General features: G+C 46.5%; 1 protein-coding gene across 4 annotated transcripts in view; it reads right to left on the bottom strand.

Moving 5' to 3' along the window:
* The window catches only part of ADGRB1 (adhesion G protein-coupled receptor B1), a 139754-nt gene that overhangs the window by 38172 nt on the left and 78749 nt on the right, over positions 1-22833 (bottom strand). For all 4 annotated transcript variants that reach the window (XM_053946809.1, XM_053946816.1, XM_053946825.1 and 1 more), the window contains 5 exons: positions 21055-21157; positions 16654-16804; positions 12019-12088; positions 4983-5049; positions 1348-1433 (listed from right to left, as the gene is read on the bottom strand). In XM_053946809.1, the coding sequence (XP_053802784.1) occupies positions 1348-1433; positions 4983-5049; positions 12019-12088; positions 16654-16804; positions 21055-21157 (477 nt within the window). The remainder of the gene's footprint in view (positions 1-1347; positions 1434-4982; positions 5050-12018; positions 12089-16653; positions 16805-21054; positions 21158-22833) is intronic.

The following is a 22833-nucleotide window of genomic DNA, read 5'->3' as shown; positions in this document are numbered from 1 at the left end:
CTCAATTAAAAACCACTCAATTAAAAACCACTTTCACCCCAACTACTCAATAGAGCAGTGTAAGAAATACTGAACCTCATCCATATTATCCACCTCTGCCCTCTGAGACTCAGTGGAGACCCTTTCTCCCTCCACTTTGACAGGCAGGATATATCCATGCGTCCTGTGCTTTCTCCACCAGCCTCCAAAGGTTTCAAACTCTGCCTCCATGCAGAGGAACCAGAACAGCTTTTGCTCTTCTCATTTCTTTGTGAACAGCTTCTTCCTTCCAGAACACAGCTGTTACCCACAGTGATAAATCAAATTCCTGCAGTGGACAACTGCGAGCACAGATCCCTGCCTTTCCCAGCAGCAGGTAAGGACAGAGCTTCTCTGACTGCAACACAAAGCCAAAAAGGCAGGGGAAAGTAACACACATCTGACCTGGGCATCTGAGGACACTCAGAGTGTCAGCCTGCCATTTCTGTCCCTTGCTCAGAGTAGAGCACAGCTCAGGGATAAAACCTGAGCAAACTGCAGGCTCGTTCCTAGAAATGGAGAGGAGAGGGGCTCTCATCCTGCTGGGGGTGTTGGCAATGTCAAAATAGTCACTGCCAAAAGTTTGGGAGTAACCCAAGAGAGAGCCCTGCCCGGGAGCTGCTGCTCAGGGCAAAGCCCTGGGAGACACCAGGGTGGGGAGAAATGTGGAGTCAACTCTTGGATTTACACTCCAAAGGAAACCAGGTAACACAAACCCTCTGGATTCAGGAATGGAGGCTGTGGAGAAGATAAAAGAACCTCAGGAGGCAGCAGAACTTTTTCTCGCAGCAGAGGTTCTTAACTCACCTCTCCTGCTGCATCCATCTGCTGCTCTGTTCTCTGCCAGGCCTCCAGAACCCATTCCCTTCCATCACACACCTCTGCTCTCCCTGAGACACCTGCCAGCCTTCAGACATGACCCCTCTGTCACCCAGCTCGTGCCACGTGCCACACTCGGCAGTGCTGAGTCTCTCTCTGCTGTCTCCAGGAGTTAGTGACAGAAGCCACCTTGCTCTCCCTCATTTCTGGGAGGATGTACCAGCCTTGGCTGAAGCCGTTTTAACAAAGAGATGAACTTTTATCCTTCCTCCACAGCAACACAGGGCTGTTTCTTGGATTTCTGTGTCCTGCTGCACTAAATGACAGTGCAAAGACATTAAATCAAGTGTGTTTTTTTCTTTCCTTTTGTTTAAATCTGGTTTTGCTTTATTTTTTTTTTTTTTTATCCACAATCTCTTTTTTCACCCCTTGCCTGGTTATTGATCACAACCTTGGGTATTTTTGGGTTTTATTTTCACTCTTTTACTTAGATGTATTGATAAGGCATACCCTGCCCGTTCCTTCAGTTTCTTATCTGTTATTCCATCTTTGGATACAAGTTTGTTAAAAACCAGAATGCCAATAACCATGTTCACCTGTCAAAAGAGAAACAACACACAAGTTTTTTTTTCTCAAGGGGGTCAGGTCAAGCTCAGTAACACAGAAGGGTTTCTCCCAAAGCCAGGTCACACTTCTGCAGGCCATGACCCCTTGTGTCCCCTGTCCCCCACTGTCCCACCTCCCCTGGCCGTGCATCAGTGAGCTCAGGACAGCAGAATGCAGCTGGCAGCAGATCGAGGAGGTTGGAGAATCATTAAGATTGGAAAAGACCCCCAAGATCATCAAGTCCAACCCTCAACCAGGGCTCCATGAAGCAGGAGAGACTGGGAATTTCCCAGATTGCTGCAGGGCTGTTTGAACCCCAACACTGCCTGAGATCCATCAAGGCAAACTCCAGGCACAGCAACAAATTTTTGGGCTAATCTGGAGTCAGAAGCAGCATTAAGAGAATGCAGACAACGTGTCACAGTTCTTTCCTGGTGAAATACCACTACTGCTCTCAAAATAAGAGGTGGAGGGGCACTGGAGCAAGTAGAAACATCATCTGCTCTGGTGGGATGTCTTGGGAGATACTGCAGATGGCAGAGCACAGAGAATTCCCCCAAAATCACTGGGCAATACAATTCCATGCAGTCCGTTTTCCTCAGGGTGAGAGCAGGGATGCCTGTGTCCATCAGACATAAAAATGCACAGTGAAAACACAGGCTGGACAGAGCTGAGATCCTGCAGAGTGACCCCAAACTCCTCGCTGTGCCTTTCCAACTGCATCCACTGCTGCCAGCTGCATCCGCTTTACAAACCCCATCCGAACCTCGGCAACACGTTAGTGACACGCCAGCCCCACCCCTGCGTGGAGGTCATGATGGTGGAAAAAGGAGACATTCTCCTGGCTTTGCTGTCAGTGGAACAGCTGCTGGTGGTAGAAACATGTGGTCGATGCTCTTTTTTGCATGTGGGGCTTTCAGGGAAATATTTCAAGGCCAAATTCAGAGACAAATTCACGTGGCTTTACGTGTTTGTGACTTTAAGAGATCCCAAGAGTCACCTGACCCAAAGGAAAGGACCAAGCCTCTGCCTAATTGCCTAAATGATCCTCAAAACAATGATCAATCTTTCTGCTGGTTTCACCAGCTCACTGATGTGGAGCCCACATCATGGAAAATCATGGAAAATCTCAGAAATTGCAGGTTTTTTTGTTTGCATCAGCTGCTGCATCAGAGGAGAGCTGAGACCATTTCGAGAGTTCACCATGGTATTGATTTAGAGAAACAACACTGGCAAGCCAGGCACAGTGACACTGTCAAGGATCAGCAGGAAATCAATGCCTGCTTATAAACCTGGAAAGAGAGGGAGCGCTTTGAAATCACTGATCCTTCACTGTGGAGGATCCAAAAAGGTTTTTCCTTAAGGTGCAGCCAGTCAGGAGGAAAGGTGGGGTTGAAGTGTGGCTGGATCTCTCCTAGGGCTGGCCAAAGTGTGCATCCTCACTCCTAAGGAGCAGGGGAGACAACAAAGAGCAGTTCTGCACTGATTTTAATCAATCAATCAATCAATCCATCCAGTACATTGATCACCATGATCAACGTCCTGCTCTGATCCTGGCTCCACTTCTTTCCTAAGTCAGGGATACAACATGGATATTCTTCCAATAACATGCAGAGTAGTTTACTTCTTTGTCTTTGAGACAACTTCCAGAAGCAAAGCCCCACGTCTGAGATTCCTGGAGATAACCACGACCTGACCACTGCTGACCCTGTCCTCACTTAATTCCATGAGCCTCCCCCTGCCTTCAGCCTGCACACAGCTACCACCAGGCTGCTCCACGTGAGCTGGGTGAGCAAAACTGCTTCCAACAGCTCTGTGTTTAAGGTAGATCAGGATTTTTAAGAGTAAAGGTCAAGCCTTTATCCTTCAAACCTGCAGCTGTTCAGTGTCAGTGGCCTGACTGTGAGTTATGAACATTGCTGAAGCTGCAAGCCAACCACCTTCAGAGTATTATCAACTTTTAGAGCTCATCTCTTTGCAGGTACCCATTTACAAAAAGGCTTTCCATGCTTCTCCCTCTCCAAGCTCTTTGGTGTCTCCACCAGGGCAATATTCATTTGTCACTTTGGCCAGGAATGAGTCAGGGAGTCTAAACGAGGCGTGTGGCCTCTCTCTTGGTGATGATCAGGGCCAGACACCCCCAGAGATGATTCACCACTGCCAAATATCAGCTGCAGGAACCACCACTTGCCTGTGCTGACCCCTCTGTGGGGGCATCTCATTTCCTCTGCTTGATGGTGAGGGAAATCTCAGCTGCCAAATGGAAGCAGGCTCCTGTGTTCTCCTCACATTTTAAAAGAGGAAAAAGAGAAAGATCACCTCCCTTGCTGTTGGCACAACAAAGGCGAGGTGGTTTGAGGCAGCAGAGTGACTCTGGGCACTACCAAAGCTTCCTCCCTCTGAATCACTGTGTCACAACCCCACAAGAAAGACCTCAACTCATACCAGTTTTGATTTCTTGCAGAGGAGAGGCCACTGCTGGCTTTTCTCTTTGTCATCGTGATGAAACGATGGCACCAAGGTGGTTTGATGTGCAGTGACAGCGCTGAGAATAGAGGCAGCCCGAGCTTTTGTGGAGTTATTCTCCTGTAAGCTCCTGCTGCGGGGCATTTCATCCCCCAGGCACTGCACGAAACAAAAGCCTGAACTGAAAAAGGAATTGTGAGTGTCAACAACCCCACTCCTGCGGGACTCTCCAGAGCCTCAGAGGGCATAAAGCTCCTCCACTGGATAAAACAGTGGGCTGGAGAGAAACTGCAGAAAGATGTGGGGGCTCAAATGTGGCTTTAAACCCATCTGAAATTGGTGAAGGAGGGATTTCCTGGAGGAGAAGCCGTTCTCAGATTCTTTCAGCCCTAAGGTTTCTCATGGACAGTGAGATCTCAGCATCAGGGAAGGAATGTCACCTCGAGTGGCACCTTAAACTCAGATAATATCTGGGCAATGTTGGTGTTGGGGCTGTGCTGGAGCCAGGGGTGATGGGACAGAACAGACTCCCCATGCAGGAGCTGGAGTTTAGGAATGCCCACTTTAACCCTGCCATCTCTTTGAATTCAAAGCAAACGTGACATTTTTAGAGTCAGAAGGGATCCCCTCAGCATTGATTTGAATATTTCAATTTCAACTGCAAACAAGGAAATCTGCTCACATGCACTGGGCTGGGATGGACCAGGAATGAAAGCTGGGTGTGAGGGCACAGCCTGGTCTGAAAACCACCAGGAACAGCATTTTCTGAAGGAGACAATGTCAGAGTTTTCCACCATCATCCTGCACTTCCATCCAGACACAGCAAAACCAAGGTAAAGCATTAATCAGATGTTAGGGGGCTCCAGTGAGGAAGAGGGGGAAGGTTGAGCAACATTACATTTCAGAATCAACCCCATCCCAAACTGTTGGCTTTGCTTGTTATTCCTGAAGGAGGAAGCTTTTCAAAACACAAGTGGAAATAAAGAGGGGCATCCTTGGGTTGAAAGAACAAGGAAATTGCTATAAGATATAGAGGAGGAAAAAAAAAAAATCTTTCAGACAAGCTTAAATACCAAAACGACAGCAGCCGCCGGTCCCACGAAGGCATAGAGGAGTCCTCCCTCTAATGACAGCCAGCAGCTGGAAAATGAAGAGAGAAGAGAAAGTGACCCAGTGGCAAATGTCCCCAACAGGCACATCTTGGCTTCTTCCCTTTGCCTGCCAGAGTTCAGCCTGGGAGGTGACACCCCACGGCAAAAAGTAGAAACAAACAAAAAAAAAAAAAACTCAGACTTTAAATCAAGCTAGTTTTGTTTCCCATCTCTCCTGAACTTGCATAAAGGCTCCTCTGCCTGGGGACCTGCCCGCAGGATGACATTTGACAGGGGAATTCATGCTCTGTTCCAGACCTGGTCCTGGAAGCAGCTGCAGCATTTGGCTGGCAAGATGATGCTCTTGTCCTGCTTACATGGGAGAAAGAGTGGAAATTTTCCTCTGCTCATTTGCTGGCCTGTGTGTCTTCCAGGGGTGCAGGACATTTCTTCCCTCCCTTTGAGACTGCCTCCATGGGGAAATTCAACAAGAAAGCAGCAAGGTGGGAATTCACAGCACTCCCTGAGTGGAATTTCTTATGGAATAAGCTGAATGTGAGGTGTGTGGTGCCTCTTCTGGAAACCAGCTCATCCCTTCTCCCTCACACCCACATAACCTGAGAAGGACATCTCCCTTCTGCACTGACCAGATGTGGAATTTGGGCTCCTGAACTGCCTGGTGCCTTCTCAAACAGAGGGAGATCTTGTTTCAGACCTGTTGGTTGAGGACCTGGAAGTGTGCAAGGCCAGGCTGGATGGGGCTTGGAGCAACCTGGGACAGTGGAAGGTGTCCCTGCCCATGGCAGGGAGTTGGAATGAGATGACCTTGAAGGTCCCTTCCAACCCAAATAATTTTCTGAGTTTCTGTTTTTCATGTTTGACCGTAAAGTCAGGAAGGAAACGCTTCTTCCCCCGTGAGTGACTGAGCCCTGCCAAAGGATGAGCAGAGCACTCGTGAAATCTCCATCCTCGGAGACATTCAAAAGCCACCTGGGCACAGCCCTGGGTCACCTCCAGGTGACCCTGATTGAGCAGGGGCTTGGACAAAAAAAAACTCCTCAGGGTCTGTGACAGCCATGAACATCCACAACACCACTGAAGCTGAAATTCCTTTTTTTTTTTTTTTTCTTTTTTTTTTTTTTTCTTGTGGGGAATCCAGCAATTCAGGGCATGGACACACAAATTAAGTGCTCCAGGGAAGGAGAGGATGGGAATTTAGAGTGTGTCAGCAGCCCTTGGGAAAGTTTGCACACTTTAACAGGGCAGAACCCTGGAGAAAATGTGGGATGGAGTAATCCTGTTTCAGCAGGAAACAACCGTGCACTCACCGCTGGAGAAGAGCAGGAAACCACAATGGAGAGGGAACTTTCTCCAAGCTCTTAACTCAGCTCGCCCTGCAGTAATTCACTTGCCCTGCCCTCAGCAAGATGCTTTCATCCTGCATCAGGAGCAAACTGATGTTCCCAGGGAAAAAAAAAAATCTTCCTGGAAACATTTCAGCTTTGTTGATCAGCTTCATATTTTTTTAAATTAAATCTAAGTTGCAAAAAATGCCAAATTTTTTTTCACCCCAAAACAAGGAACATTTCTGAAAAGGCAGCCTGAAAAATGTAAGTATTTCAAACTGAGAATTAAAAGTAGGATATTCTGGTTTTCTCCAAGGTCTGAATCTTGTTTATGTCTAAATTAAATCTGTAATGTGCTAATTTAATCAATTCTGATTTCTTCCTGATAGCAAGTTGCTCTGTCACAAGCTGTCTGAGCAACTGTAAAAATAAAATGCGTATCAGCTGAGGAAGGGGGGGGGGGAGTAAAAATGAAGCTCTGGAGCTCTGTAATGACTGGAGGTCTCCAAAATGCAAGAGGAGGGCTCCCAAATCCCAGTCCTTGTCCAAAGCTTTTCATCCAAAGCTCCATCCTGGTTTTTGAGATGTTTTTTCTCAGTGTCTCTTCTAACTGGTGGATCAGATGAAGAAATGTGACAGTCCTGCACTGCAATTAGTGATGAGGACTTGGTGCAAAGAGGGTTCTCATTCCTGCCAGGTCCCTGGCAGCCCCTGCTCCCCCGGGAGCATCAGGAATTTGTGAAGGTGAGCTCACACATCACCAAGCACCAGCCCTGATCCCTTCTGACTGCCTGACCTCCCTGCCACAGCACTTCATCAAAGCATTTCTGAGGCTGTCAGAGGTGCTGGCTGCCAGCAAGGGAAAGGAAAGGGTGAAGGGATATCCGAGAGACAGAACTGACAGCAAACCCAGCCTAGTGGAGATGCTTTTAGCCTCGTGCCTACGAGGCACAGAAATATTTGCATTTTGCTAAGAGGTTCCCTCATACTTTCCAAATGATCTCTTCAGTGATTTTTAAAATAAAATTATCACTGGAAGGGAAGAAGTGAATGGTTTAACAATTCCTAAGCAGCGTTTCCTTGACTGACAGCAGCTCTTGTGTTCAGCACAAAAAAAACCCAAACCCTTTTTTGCAAACCATCTGATCTTTTTGTGACTCTTTTTGTGGCACAGATGGGAGGTGGTGGCTTTTGTCCTGGTCCTGGGAAGGGCTGGCTTCCACTGAGCCCTTTTTCACACTGTCCAGCCCAGCTCTCACCTCAATCCTGTGTAAGATTAGGCAGCACCAACAGAACATTTTGTAAAACTGAGATTACAGTCGGGAATCAGAGCTGGCCCAGCAGTGTTTATCCAGAGATTAACCCAGGAGCTGCTGAGACACCTGTGGGTCACAAAAGCCCTGATGCAGTGACACTCCAGGACCCTGAGAAATTTGCTGTGTGCAGGCTGTGCTCTCAGAAAACTTCTGATGAGCTCTCTTGTGGGGAAGGATGTGAGTTCCCAGCGCCAGTGGCACAACCTCAATTATTCACTTCAAGCTTTAGGAGCTTGTTTGTGAAGCTTTAGAGGTCCAGAGGCAGTCCCTGGAGCACCAGCTAAAAGCAGAGTTATTATTCAGGCACTCAGCCTAATCTAAGGAGGTGATCAGTCCTTTAGACCTCTGCTACCCCTCAGACTTTCTTTGAGACTGGAAGAGGAGCCTCTACCCTGCCCCAGCATGCTCCAAACAACAGCAAAATGTCCTTTCCAATGCAGTTCAGACAAGAGAAAGGAAAAATCCCCTTGTTGGAATGTCCTGAGTAATAAAGGTTGAGAGAACGGCTGCTGGGAATCACCACTCACAGAACAACAGACACACTCCAAATCCTGCAGCACATATTCAATTTTTAATCTGAACCTCTCTCTCCCTCCTCAACTCATGACTCAGTGCAGTCTGGCCAGCCAAATGGTAAATATTAAACATGCTAAAAGCTCCCTAAACTTACCACAGGCTCTGATCTCTCTGCATTAGAGCTTGGAGACGCTGCCAAGCCTTTGATGGGACAATTCTTTGTGGGACAGACCCCGAAAACTGCTGCTCACTTGTGTTTTCATTGTTAGAGAAAAGCTTCATCCCATGTACAATAAAAAAACCAGGACCAAATTGAGTGATATCCTCCTAAGGAGTCCTGGTGGAGTTTGTTCCAGTGTGGTTGGGCCACCTTTGGCACATCCTGAAGATCCAGCTGGACTGGCAGATCCAGCCTCAAGACACATCACACATTTCACACCCTGCCCCTTCCACCAGCTTTGCCCTGAGAGTCTTTAACACCAAGATTAATTCTGCAGTGCCTTCAACACTTGCAGCTGTCCCCAGAATGCCCTCATGACCATGTCCTGTAGTTGGATGTCAGGTTTGTTTTTTTTTTTTTACCACTGTGTCATGGAAAAAAAAACAAAAAAACTGCTGTTGAGTGTTAAATTCTATGCTCACCTAATTATCAGAGCCCTGCTTTGACTTCATGTCCACCACAGGAGCTCATGCACTGCTCTTGGGACCAGAAATTGTGGGGTTGGAAGATGCTTTAAAAGGCTTTGTGTGGTTTTTAAAAGTCCCTTGTGGTTTATCTTGTCAGCTCTTGTCCCCTCCTTCTCAGGAAGGAATGTGCTGTGATCAAAGCTTTTCATTTCCTTCTGCAAGCTGGAAATATTGGGCCTTGAAAGTCTGCAGTGCCCACCTCAAATGCCCCATGAATGCCCACTGGAGACAAAACTGGGCTGAAAGGACCTTCAAGATCACCTGGTTCCAACCCCCTGCCACGGACAGGGACACCTTCCACTATCCCAGGGTGCTCCAAACCCAAGCTGGCCTTGGACACTTCCAGGGATGGGGCAGCCACAGCTTCTCCAGGCACCCTCCCTCTCAGGGTGGGTTCCAGGGCCTCCCCTCCCTCACAGGGAACAATTTCTTCCCAATATCCAAGCTAAACCTCAAGTTTTGGGGTTCAGCTCTGAAATTGCTGCTGTGCAGTGCTGACTTTGCTCTGGAGGAGAGGTAAAACCAAGGGCCTCTCCACACAGCAGTGCAACAGAGCTTTTAAGCCTTTTTGAGCAGGAAGAGAGGGCGAAGTGTGAATGCACTCCAGTCTGTCGGGGCGCCCTGCCCGGCTGGGCCCACAGCAATATTTGTTCTGTGTTTTAAAATGCACAAAAGTGTAAATGCAACTCTCATGACATAGATGCTCCATTTTATTCAGCATCAGGGCTCGTGAACCCACCGCTCAGTGCAAGAGAGCTCTGTTTAACTCTGGCTCTTGGTAAAGCCGATTCCAGCAGGAATTCAGAGAACCATGGAGTGGTTTGGGTTGGAAGAGACCTCAAAGATTGTCCTGTCCAATCTCCCTGTCATGGGCACGGACATCTTCCACTATCCCAGGTTGCTCCAGGCTCTCTCCAAGCTGGCTTTGGACACTTCCAGGGATGGGGCAGCCACAGTTTCTCTGGGCAACCTGTGCCAGGGCCTCAGCACCCTCAGAGGGAAGAATTTCTTCCCAATATCCAATCTAAATCTATCCTCCTTCAGCTCAAAGCCATTTTCCCTTGTTCTGTCACTACATGCCCTTGGAAAAAGTCCCTCTCCAGCCTCCTTGTATGTCTTTTAGGTACTGGAAGGTACCAAAGTGTGGAATTACAACAGGATGGCAGCGTTGGGGATGTCTGATGGGATCTCTGAGCTTGAGAGGAACTGTTGTTCTTCTCATGACTTCGGTGGGACTCACCAGCTTCACCCCGCATTGGGAAATGTGGAAAGGAGGCACAGGAGGGACCACAGAACCATGGAATACCCCAGAAAAGGACCCACAAGGATCACTGAAACCAAACTCATCAAACTGGACTTGCTGGGGTGTGAAAGCTCCACCACCACAATTCTGGTGACAAACATCCTGACAGCAGAGCTGGGAGCACGGGATCCCCTTCCATCCCCTGGCTGGATATCCAGCCCTTGGATGCAAGGAGTGACAGAGTCTTTAGGGCTGAAAGGAGTCAGAGCATTGGCAGCAAAAGGAGGAGAGCTGGAGTGACCAGGCAACCCCTGGGAACGCTGGAGAGTCAGCCCAGCCTCTTGGACACCTCACCCTGTGCCAACAGGAGAGCAAAGCAGGAGCCCAGCAGGTTTTGTCTCATGCTGACACCCTCCTGGCTGCAGTCTGCAGGGTGGGAGATGCTGGCACAGTGGTCCAGCGCAGAAAACAGGGAGTGCTTTCCTGCACATTCCTGCCTTCCCTGCCCAGGCACTTTGTGTGGTCAATGTTGACCAAAAAACCCTTTTTGACAGAGCCACAAAGCTCGTTGCACCAATTCCCACCAGCCCATAAACAAAAAAAAAGAGAAGCAGAAATATCCAGGACCTCCCTCCCATCTCCCCCAGGCTTGTTCATTATGAATTATTCTCACGGATGTGCCTGGAGCAAAGTGCCAGAAGCAGTTGACCCAGGGAAAATCCAAAGGGAATTAATTTGGGATTTTGGTGAAGTTTCTGCAAACCAGGCCGTGTTTTGTCCTCTCCTGAGTCAGACAACAACCACTGGGTCCCTCTCCACCAGAACACACTGAAGGTGGGACGGCCAATGCATCCCGATGCCAGCACAGACTTCAGGAATTCTGTCTATGGATTTGTACTCGAGAAATCCACAATCCTGAGCCCTCTGCCTTACACGAATTCAGGTTGCAAAGCAAACAGAAAGCGCTGCTGTGCTGCTTTAATTCTGCCCTGCAATTAAAATGCAAACCCTGGACCATTTGGCCGTGGGTGTGCAGGATGTGGTGGGAATTGAGGGAGAGCAGGAGGTTCCACATGACATTTCCTCAGTGGGACGAGCGGAGCCTCATCTGCTGCCGGCCACATCAACAGCTCCAGTCCCAAACATTGCCCGTGTGGGCTGCAAATCCCTGCCCAGGAAGGCTCTGGAAAATGATGGGATGAAGTAGGAAAGAGCCTGACTTATTGTTACATAAAATATTATCCCTGAACTGTCACTATCCATGAAATTTCTAAGGTTTTTCACAACAGAGGGAGAAAATATTTTCTCATTTTTCCTTTTTCATTTAAAGTCGTACCAATGCTCAGCTCTGAGTGATGCATTTTTTACCTCTTTCATTGTTTCTTTTCTGTTTTCCTTCCCCCATTATGAGCACATAAATGCTTCCTAAAGACAAAATCTGTCAAATTTGCAAAAGAGGCAAACACAGGCTGCTGTCAAAACCTTGGTTTGCACAAGTCAGGCTCATTCTGAAGCCTAAAACTGAGCTGAGCGATTTTGAAAATGTGGGGCCGATCAAGCACAAAAATGGATTTAGAAAAAAAGCTGGTTTTAATTTTTAAACATCCTAAACTTTAAATATTCCACATTTTTCCCCTTAAAAAATACATTAAAAAGCTCTAAGTGAAAGGTATTTAGATCAAAGTGATGTCACAAATACAACAGTTAAACCTAATTAGTTCCTATGAACTTGTTCTTAAAGGAGCAAGCCTTGTCAGCTTGGTCAGATGATGGATTGAGGAGGCAGGGATGCAGGAATTGTCCTGAACATGGAAATTTAGCTTCCAGACTGCCTCCCGTGGGTCAGTGGCTGGGTTTTGACAAAAAGGATGGAGGATAAAACAAGGGGAAAAAATGAATCCTTTACTCACTAGTTCACGGTGCCGTATCCCTTGGCTTTAGTAAATCCCACAGAAATGGCAACCACCAAGGCAGGGAGTCCTGTGGAAATGAAACAGGAGGAAATCAGTAATTTCATCACATGTGCAGCCCTTCTCCCACTCAATATTCCCCATTCTCCCCAGAGTTATTCCAGCACCATCCATTTCAGCCTGGCTCTGGGGCAGAGACTGAGCTCAGGACCCTCAGAACTAAAAGCAAGAACTTTAATTATCTCTGTTATTTAAATAAATACCATGAGCTGCAATCAGCTCCCGCCCTGCTGTGGTCTCAACAGTTGGGGGCGGGGGGGATTTCAGTAGATTCAGATGTATAAAATTGATTTATTTTATTCTTAGGGTCTTCATGGTGTCTCTGAAGTTGGAATATTCAGCCACAACCCAACTCCAAGAGCCCAAAGCTTAAGAACTTTGCACTCAGTGTAGGATGCACAACCTAGGTTCAAACCTGCCCCAAACGAGACAGAAAAGGAAATTAAAACTGAGTTTCCTTATCCCAAACAGGTCCCCCAAGATCTGTAATGGAGCAGATTTCTCTGAACAACAATGAGAAAGAGTTTCAGGTCTCTTCCAGGATCTATGAAGGTTCAAAGTCCAGCTCTCCCCTTTCCCTAAAGAAATGTCTGGAGATCAGCTCATAACATCAGGTTCTTCAGCCCTGGAGGTCTCCACGTGGCTTTTTATAGCCCTCCTCCTTGTGGCAGGAGGAATTAAGCTGTCTCAACACTAAAGATGGGAAAATCCCATTAAGAATCAGCAGGATCAGTGGCCAGCTGGGATTAGTGCCCCTTGACAAGGCCCTAATTCGTGAGCTGTGGAGGTCACGGCAGGTGACTGCAGGAGATCCAAGGAATGTGCAGGCACAGCTTCCAAACAACATTCCTCTGGGAAGGGGGTCCCTCAGCAACACAAATTGTCCCAAGGCTGATTAACAGTGAGGCTCTGCAGCCCCTGGGAGCCACAGGGCCAAGCTGGCTGGAATATGGAGCACCCTGAGGGTTTTCCTGAAGGGAAGTGCTTCTCTTCCCATGTGAGATCTCCAGGCACAGGTCACGTTTCAACAGTCCAAACCCAACATGCAGTGGTTTAAAACGTGTCTCTTTTAATATTCATTTTCCTTTCCTTTCCTTTCCTTTCCTTTCCTTTCCTTTCCTTTCCTTTCCTTTCCTTTCCTTTCCTTTCCTTTCCTTTCCTTTCCTTTCCTTTCCTTTCCTTTCCTTTCCTTTCCTTTCCTTTCCTTTCCTTTCCTTTCCTTTCCTTTCCTTTCCTTTCCTTTCCTTTCCTTTCCTTTCCTTTCCTTTCCTTTCCTTTCCTTTCCTTTCCTTTCCTTTCCTTTCCTTTCCTTTCCTTTCCTTTCCTTTCCTTTCCTTTCCTTTCCTTTCCTTTCCTTTCCTTTCCTTTCCTTTCCTTTCCTCTTTTTCTCATTTTTTGCCTCACCAACTCTCCTCTAGCCTCCTTCACACCTCATCTGGATAAATCCTGGCTGCTGCATTCCCTACTGTGCCATCAATACAGCATCCCATGGGAAGAAGCCACACAGGAAAGGACATTTTCAGGAACACAGTTTGGTGCAGGAAACCCTGGGAAAAAGGGAATTTGGCAAAGACTCCGCCAAAAATAGCAACTTGTTCTTCGCAAAGTGCTTCTCTCTGACGTGGTAATTATGCAGAAATCCAGAGTGGGGCTGTGAACTTGGCAGCTCCAGGGACTGGCTCATTCCAGAAGCCTCAGTTTGGGCTGGGAATGGGTCTGGACAAGGAACAGCTACTACAGGTGGCAGCTATGTCGTGGTAGTTAATCCAAAGAGCATCATAATGACTGGTGCAGCCCTGGGAGAGTTGTCAGTGGTCTAAGCAAAGTTAGATGGGATTAGATTGAAAAAATCCCCACAAAAAAAAACAGGTTTTAATCTAATTTTTTTTATTATTATTATCAAGACATTTATTCCTAATTGGCCTGTTCCATACACCTGGTGTGGTACAGGCAGTGCCAGCAAGGCTTTTGGGGGCTTTCTGCACAAAGGGAATTTAACACTCACAATTCCAAGTAAAGCCATTCAAAACCTCTTTCAAAGAATTTTGTACTTCCAGGTCACAGGAGAATCAGGCCATGTGTTAATCATGTTCCACTAGAGAAGATGTTTGCTAATAATTCCCAAGAGCCATTCTTGTTATAAACAGCCGAAGACCCACTCAGAGGCTGAGCTATGGCAGCATTAAAAATCCAGCTGTGGAAACTATAACAGGGTCATAAAAATCCTGACAAAAAATATTTCTTCTTTATTGGGGCTAAATATGATGACTGAGTTGTTCCCAGGGAACAATTTATCTGTCTGCTCTAAATCAAAGAATATCGTGAATTGGAAGGATCCACAAGGATCATCAAGTCCAGCTCCTGACCCTGGACCAGATCACCCAAAGAGTCACATCATGAACTTGGGAGCATTGTCCAAGCATGGACAAGAATCATTAATAATATTTATTACTAAGAATAATTTAAAAATTGAATTGCAAAGTTGCACATCCAAGAGGAGACCAAAGAAATATAAAATAATCCTCCCTGCTACTGACATTCTCTGCAGCTTCAATGAGCTACAGCTGAGAGCAGCTGAGAACTTGGCAAAGACGACGGCTTAGAGAAATGCAAATGTGCAAAGAGGGGAAAGGGGGGAGAACCAGCCCATGACAAAGTGAATTGCGCTAATTATTTCAGATTATGCTCTTTAAAACATATTTTCGGCTTCTTTCCTCTTACAAGTGCCATTAATCCCAGCTCTACAGCTGAAGTCTAGCAGGATGCTAAATATCCAAAATTCCCTTGCCGCCTTAATAGGCAAGAGTGTTCTTCATTTCTTGTCCTAACCTACTCCAAATGGTTATTATGCATCATTTATCAGCAGTGCATCCTAGCTCAGAGCTGACTACATTTTACTAGTGGTGCAAATTATGCTTCTACACATGTAGGGGGACTTTTTTTTTTGTTGTGTTTTTTTTTTTTTTTTTAATCTGCACAGACTACAAATGTGAATGTTGCTCATCCAAAATTCCCTTGGCTAACACGCCCATCTGTCCCAGCTTTTACAAATCGGGGGGGGGGGGGGGAAATCTCTTTTTATTACCTAGGAAAGCTATTAGTCTGTTACATTTGATATCCCTGATGTTGCTGGAGTCACCAAGGAGGTATAAACATATGCATGAGCACACCCAGGCTCCTGCAGCCTGTGCGCTGCAGGTACTGTGGTTCTGCTCCTGCTAACATGCAAACCCTGGGTTTTAATAACACAATTTATTCTCTATTGTAAGCAAAAGCTTAGGAGGGAAAACTTAAAGGGATGAAGGCGCTGCAACGAGGATGGCTCTTGATGTGCCAGAATAAATCACATCAGGGTGCTTGGTAAGCACCAGAAATCTCTTGCCTGGGGTGAATTGTGAGACTTCAGTAGTAAAATGAGGCATTAATAGAGCTCAGCCACACTCCTTTCTTTCCTTTGCCTCCTCACTTCTCAGCAACTTTTTGTGCCGCTGCTCCTTTCAAACACACCCTTGTTATCGCTTTGAAAGCCCAGGTTTATGGGTTTGTATTTGTTTTCTACTACAGAATGCATCATTTAAGGCTAATAAATTAAACATACGGCAGAGGGAGAAAAATTAGTTACAAGCATCTGCAGCAGTCTCGCAGTTTATTTGTCTCCGAAAGGCGCTGCTGCCATGGAGACAGGATTTCAGAGTTTGCTTCACACCAGGTTGCTCTGCAGAATCTTAGAACCATAAAATCATTAAGGTTGAAAAGACCTCGAGTCCAACCAGGTCCACTACTGAAGCATGACCCTAAATGTCATTTTCTTCATGGGTTTTTGAGTGCTTCCAGGGATGGTGATTCCACCACTTCCCTGGGCAGCCTGTTCCAGTGCTTCGCCATCCTTTCAGTGATGAAATTTTCCCTCATATCCCACCTAAACCTCCCCTGGTGCAACCGTAGCTGCTTCCTCTTGCTCTATTACTTTTACCTAGGAGCAGAGCCTGGCCCCCTCTGGCTGCACCCTCCTGTCAGGGAGCTGTGGAGAGTCAGAAGGTCCCTTCTGAGCCTCCTTCTCTCCAGGCTGAGCCCCCGCAGCTCCCTCAACCACCCCTGGTGCTCCAGACCCTTCCCCAGCTCCACTGCCATCTCTGGACACTTCCCAGCACCTCAATGTCTTTCGTGCAGGAAAGAGTCCAAAACAGACCCCACGACTGGAGGTGTGGCCTCAGCAGTGCCCAGCGCAGAGGGACAATCCCTGCCCTGGTCCTGCTGATCCAGGCCAGGATTCCCCTGGCTGGTATCATGTCCCAGCAGAACACATCCAACACGGAGGGAGACAGAGAGAGAAAAGTAGAAAGCAAGAAACAGACTCAACCCCAGGAGAAACCACTCCCAGAGCACCCTCTGAAACCTGAATTCAGCTCCTCTATTTTCAGGTGCACCGGACAGGAGGTTCAACTTATGGATCTCTATTTTTAACCATTTCAGCCCTTCTTGAAACCCCTGGAAGGGCTCCAAGCACCCTCTGCCAAGCCTCCTGAGGAGCACCAGCCTCTCCTGCAGCCTGCTCCGCAGCCCCCGGATCCTCACCCCATCCGAGACACAAGAAGCGCTTGCGGATGATGCGGTTCCGTAACCGGCCCGTCACGGCCATGTAGGACTGCCAGGCCTCGGTCAGCACCCAGCAGAAAGAGGAGAGGAAGAAGAAGTGCAAGAAAGCCGCCACCAGCGTGCAGATCACCTGGAGAGAGGAGGAAAGGAGGACACGTGAGAGGAGCGGCAGGCGGAGAGAGCAGCAGGGAGCAGAGAGGAGGAAGGTGCGGGGAGACGCTTCCAAACCAGGCTCTGGAAGGAAAAGTCATGGAGATCAGGACATGGAAATACCGTTTAAGAGGGGGAAGGCTCCTCCACAAGCTTTGACTTAGCAAAGACCAAAGCTTTAAATTGAGGTACTACGTGGAAATCATCTGCTCTTAAGCATGAGCTTTAGGACAAGGCCGTGGTTAACACTTTAGAAGAATTGTGGAATTATAGAATTGTTTGAATGGGGAGGGATCTTAAAGATCATTTAATTACAACCTCCCCAAAACAGGCAAGGACACCTTCCACTAGAAGTCTGAGCACACATCCCATCCTGGTCCTTTCCTGGCTTCAGCAGGATATATTTAATTTCCAAAACATCCAAACTATTGCCATGATCCTTACAAGGCAGAGGGGGATGGAGTAGTTAGTAAATAGTGCAGGTTTGCAAAGCACCACACCCCTGGCAGCCCAGGCATGGAAATGAAATCTGAGGAAGGTAATTTGGATGGTGCCCCTGCCAGAAAACCAGGGCTGAGTGAAAGAGTTAAATCGTGAGAGCTGGGTGAAACCACGGCTGCCAGGGGCTGGGAAAGGACTGCAAACATGAAGGCACAGTTGTCCAAGAGCACATAACTACCAGCAGACAGGAGGAAAAAAAAAAAAAAAGAAAAACCCCCTAGATTAGAAAGAATTTCATAATGGTGAGCTCTACTACTTGGTGGGGAAGTCTCACAAGGGAAATGCAGGCAGCTTAAGCCATTTAAAATTAAACTGGGGAAAGAACTGGCAAATGCATTATGAAGAACAATCCCGGGGTGCCAGGGAGATGGACTGGAAAGCTGACAAGCTCGTCTTTGTTTTAACTCAGCAAGGCCAAATCTTTCACTGGTGCAAATTGGTGCCGCTCTGTTTCACTCAGCCAGTTTTCCCCCCATCTGGGGGCTGAAAACTGTGAATCAATGTACTTGAGAAGAAAGTGATGGGAAGAAACTCCAGTGGCTCCTGAGGAGAAGGGAGAGCAAATAGATCTTAGAAGTGACTATGGATGGAAAAAAAAAAGCTTCAGGCATTTGGGGGAGGGGGAGGTTTATAATCAAGAATTTCTTTTCTTTGAGTTATATGGGGAAACGTGGACTTGGCTTTACAGTCAATGAACCTTTCTCTTTTTTCTCTTTTTTTCAAACCACCAGCATCTTTCAAGCCAGAGCTCTCATGCACAGAGTGGCTTTTATCATGATTTTATCGGATTGCTCTCGATTCATCCACTGGCACCACCCGATGTTATCAGAGGCTGTGAATAAAAGCAAGACCATGTGTTCTCTGAGATAGGAAATGTCTTTTTTTGTTCCAGATTTGCATTTGACACCAAATCCCTCCGTATTCTGTTTAAATGTGGATTTGGGATGTCAGTTCAGTACAAATAACACAGCTCAATATGATAATGTCCAGTAATTTTCACATTTTACAAGAATCCTAAAAAAAGATGGCTCCTATTCATCAGCTTACAAACCCTATTTGAAACAGCTATAAACAGAGGATGCTTTCTGGAATGGATTTTAAGAGATTGCTATTTTATAACCCTTTTATTTTTTGACTGGCATCAGGTACAACACTGCTCACATTGCCTTTTTGATTTTGTTTCAAACTAACACAGTTCTTCCTTGTAACAGGGAGACAAAAGCTTTGCTTTACAATTTTACACCACAATTTTACAAACATTTGGGTTTGCTTTTTTTTTTTTTTTTTTTTTTTTTTTTTTTTTTTTTTTTTTTTTTTTTCCCCAATGAGTAGCTTTGACAGAAAGGGCAGAAGAGGGGAGGGGAAGACAAGAGAAATATGCACATCTCAGCTGGACCAGGATGAACTCATCGCCTCAAATGAACTTGGCCAACTGATAGGCAGGCAAATATTTGCTTCTGCAACCTCTGCTGCATGTTTTCCCTTCCTTGTGGGGAAAACCAAACATCCCCATGAAGGGCTAAGCACAGGGATATGATGTCCCAAGATCCAGCAGAGCCTGTCAGTCTGTCAAGGCCGTTAGCCCTTGTTTTCTTTTAAGAAGAGAAATCTGTTCCCTTCCAGCACAAGCCTCGGAGACATGGCCTCTTCCTGCAGCATCCTTTTCTTTTGTATCCCTGGATTGCTGACTGTAATTTTTTTTTTAGCCTTTTCCCAGGCCTTTCATCTTCAAAAAGCTTAGCAAATCCAGGCGTGGAATCTCGCCTTTGAGGTTACACAGATGGAAATCCAGGGAGAATTTGACATTTCCAGGGAAGCCGATACAGAAATGTCCTGGAGAAGCCGCAATTATAAATCACCAACATTTTAAGGTGCTCTATTATCGATAATTGAATGTGAATAAAATCTTAATTTACACTCCTTCGTCTCTCCTCTGCATAGTTTTCTTTCTCTGTTGCCTGCCAGAGACTGTTTACTAGATGGCTGAGAGGAAATCCAAGAATAACCTTTCTATTTCTGGGGTTTCATGCATATGGATGTGTAAAGATCTAATCTGCCTCCTGCCATTGCTGCCAGGAGCTTCGAATCCCCACCAACAGCTCCAACAGTGAACTCCCAGAGTCACAGGACAAAAAATCCACCAGGGAGAACCTGGGTTCATAACTCTGCTCTGGAGGAGGTGGGAGAGGAGGAACACATCCAGCTCCTGTCCTGAGGTGAAGAAGAACCACCAAAGAGGAAGTCCAGCTGTGGTTTGTCCTGTTGAGCATCCCTCAGTGCTTCATCCCATGGAAAGAAGCTCCCAGCACACGTTTGGTGTGGCATAAAACACAACCAAGGAAAGCAGGGGCTTGGCTCTCCCTCTCTCCACCTCTTGCCAAGCACGTTGGCAATGGAAGACAACTCTGCTTTGGGAAGGGAGCTTCTGAAGGGCACTTTGTAGCAGGAGAAGAGCTGGATCCTTGTTTCCACACTTCTTTGCACACACAGGGCTCCAGCAGCTGGAAAGCTTTTCCTAGAACAACCTAACCCTAACCCAAAGTGCCCTCCATAGAAATGAGTCCCTGATTCACGAAATCCTTCAGCTTCTTTGCAGGAGTCATAAAATGGGTTGAGTTTTGGGAGGGACCTTAAAAACCATCTCATTCCAATCCCTTGCCATGGGCAGGAAGATTTTCTCTTTGCTCAAAGTTCTGTCCAACCTTGCCTTGAACACTTCCAGTGTTGGAGCACACACAGTTTTTCTGGGCAACCTGTTCCAGTGCCTCACCACCCTCACAGGAAAGATTTTATTCCTGATATGCTTCTAACAGTGACACCATGCTCATGCTGCCAAAGCAGGGGCTCAAAAAAAACCAGCTGGTCACTGTTTTCTGTTAAGCAATAACTAATTTTTTACTTCTGATTGTGATTTTGGCAGCAGTAAGAGTGGAGGAGGCGTCTTGACTCACGTTTTTTAGCTCAACAGAGTTATGATGGTCAGAGCATTCTGGAAGAGGGGGAAATTTACAAGAGGAAAATACAAATGGTGAGCAGTGATTTGTCATGCCAGACGTCAACAGGGAACCTGAAAGTGCTTGAGCTGGAAAAAAGTCATGGAGGCAAGACACACCTCTCCAGCTGGATCTGTGGAAAGAGAGCAACCAGTGCTCACGGCTTGGAAAACCACGCTGGGTCTTGCCTGAACTGCTGGAGTCACTCTGAGATCTGCTCCGAGTCCCTCGAGGCCCTGCAGTGCTCACGGTACATCTGGCAATGCTTCCCATCCCCAAAAAAGGTTGGACAGTTTTGTGCCTGTGTTCATTAACATCTGCCAAGTACTTTCAGCTCAGAGTATAAAAACTGCCAGAGAAATAAATGTAAAGCTGAGAGGTTGTTTGTTTGGGGTTTTTTTTTAAGCCTTTTCTCAATCTGTCTTTGTAATTTTTTTGAAAATAAAATGGTTAAAGCCTCGCAAATCACCACGCTTCTTCACCATGCCATGTGCCAGCTACTCTAGGCAGATATTCAAAAATATCACATTGGTTTTAATCAAAGCCCTGAGGATGCTGACAAATTATCAAAGAGAGAGCGAGAGAGAAAATTGAAATCTGCTATTTAGCCGTGTCTTTGACATGTCGCTAATTAACAGATGGAGGAAAAATGAGGAAGTGCTGCCTGAATGGATCATTTCAGTGCTAAATCAGGGGGAAAGCAAACAAATAAACAAAGCCCCAGTGGATCCCTTACCTTATTCCGGGTCTGGGTCTGTCCGATGAGGATGAGAGCGTTGGAGGAAATGATGGAGAGGCAGAAGTTGATGAGGATGACGGAGCGCTCCGAGCGGATGTACCTGCAGTGAGAGAAGAGGGGAGGGAGACCCACCCTGTCACAGCCTGCCCTGGGTGACCTCTGGAAAGCAGCAATCCAGGCCAGGCTCTACAGAATTGCCAATTTCCTGAAGATTTTATATTCTAGACAGACAAGAACAGGTGGGAAGGGAGGGGGAGAAGATGTCTCCATCACCCCCGTCAATGCTGGAGTTAGGAGCCAACAAACGAGGGGCCAGCCTAGTCTGAGCCCCTCCTAAAACAGTAGAGTGCTGCAAATCTTCTTCAGCTCTGCCTACTTGAAACGGGGGCTTGAAAAGGAGCTTGAAAGAAAACAAACAGGCAACACACGGAAAAGATTCCCAACCAAGAGCCACAGGCATGCTGGCGATGGAAGCAGATTACAAACACATGCACCTTGACAACAAAGTGTGTGTGATTCAGCATTCCACTTCCTTCAGCCTAACAACCCCTCCTGGGGTGAGAAGCATTGAGAAGCATTTCTGGCTCTTATATATATATATATATATATATTTTTTTTTTTTTTTTTTTTTTTTTTTTGTACCTCTTCTCTCAAAACTAGGGCAAATACGTAACTGCAGCTGTGGGTTTGGGACATCAGGGACAGCAGTTAGGGAGCTGTTGCCTTCAGCACCTTGCAGGAGCCAGCTATTTGTCATTTCTGATTTGCAGCACAGCACCAGGCTCGCTGCCGAGGTAAGTGCACCACAATTAATTCAAACCACTAGCTAGGGAGGGAAATTTCTTTGAAGGCACTTTTATGTACCCGATAAAACGAAAGGGGAACTGCAAAGGTGCAAGTCCTCAAGGACTGACTCAAGATCTGACCACACCAATGTTCACACACGTGAATTATCTCAAAGATGCTGCAAGTGCCTTGCCTGAATGCCAGATGAGTGAAGAGGAGATGCTGATGCTTATATAAATTAGAAACAGATGTATTAATCAACCAGCTCATCCCTGGAGGCTAATGCAGGATTATTTCCTATATTCCAGCACATCAACTATTTATGTTGGGAATTTAATTTCATTAATTAATTTTAGCAAGAGTTGAGTTGGTCGTGCCTTGGCAGCAGAGTTTTTAGTTTCTGATGAGGAAGGCAGGATGGGTTTACTGCATGTGTGTTTTCTGCCAAGGGTAAATCTGTGCTTTAGACCTAATGAAGGCTGTAAAACTTTGATTTTTTTAACTTCCCCTTGAGCAGTACCTTCAGACAAACATGTATGGTGAAGATATGTTTTCCTGGTTGCAAAAAAAAAAAAAAAAAAAAAAAAAAAAAAAAAAAAAAAGGTAGCATGAACTCCTACTTAATCTGTTGGAAATCTGGTTTAGAGGAAGTTCTCCCTGAAACACTCCCAGCCCCAGAACAGGTTGCAAAATGAAGGAACCCTCCTCAAACTGGGGTGACAGGCTGCAAAATGAGCTTCTGGTTCCTTCCACAGCCAAGCTGAGCCCAAATTTCCTGATTTCACTGGGCTCCATACAATGCTGGGCATCACCTGGACCCTGCTCCATTTGTGACTGGAGGGTACTAAGACCTTTGAATGCTTTGATTGTGTGAAGTAAAACTCAAGTCTTCAGTCAGTAGCTGCTATGGGGCAGAAACAGAGATTTGGATTCTGTCCTGGTGGAAAGGAGATGTAATAAATCAGTGTAGCAACACTAGGATCCCACTGC

This window comes from Vidua chalybeata, chromosome 1 (genome assembly GCF_026979565.1).
Source record: "Vidua chalybeata isolate OUT-0048 chromosome 1, bVidCha1 merged haplotype, whole genome shotgun sequence".
NCBI lineage: Eukaryota > Metazoa > Chordata > Aves > Passeriformes > Viduidae > Vidua > Vidua chalybeata.
The sequence above is the reverse complement of the archived record's forward strand: the minus strand, read 5'-3'. Positions and strand labels throughout refer to the sequence as shown.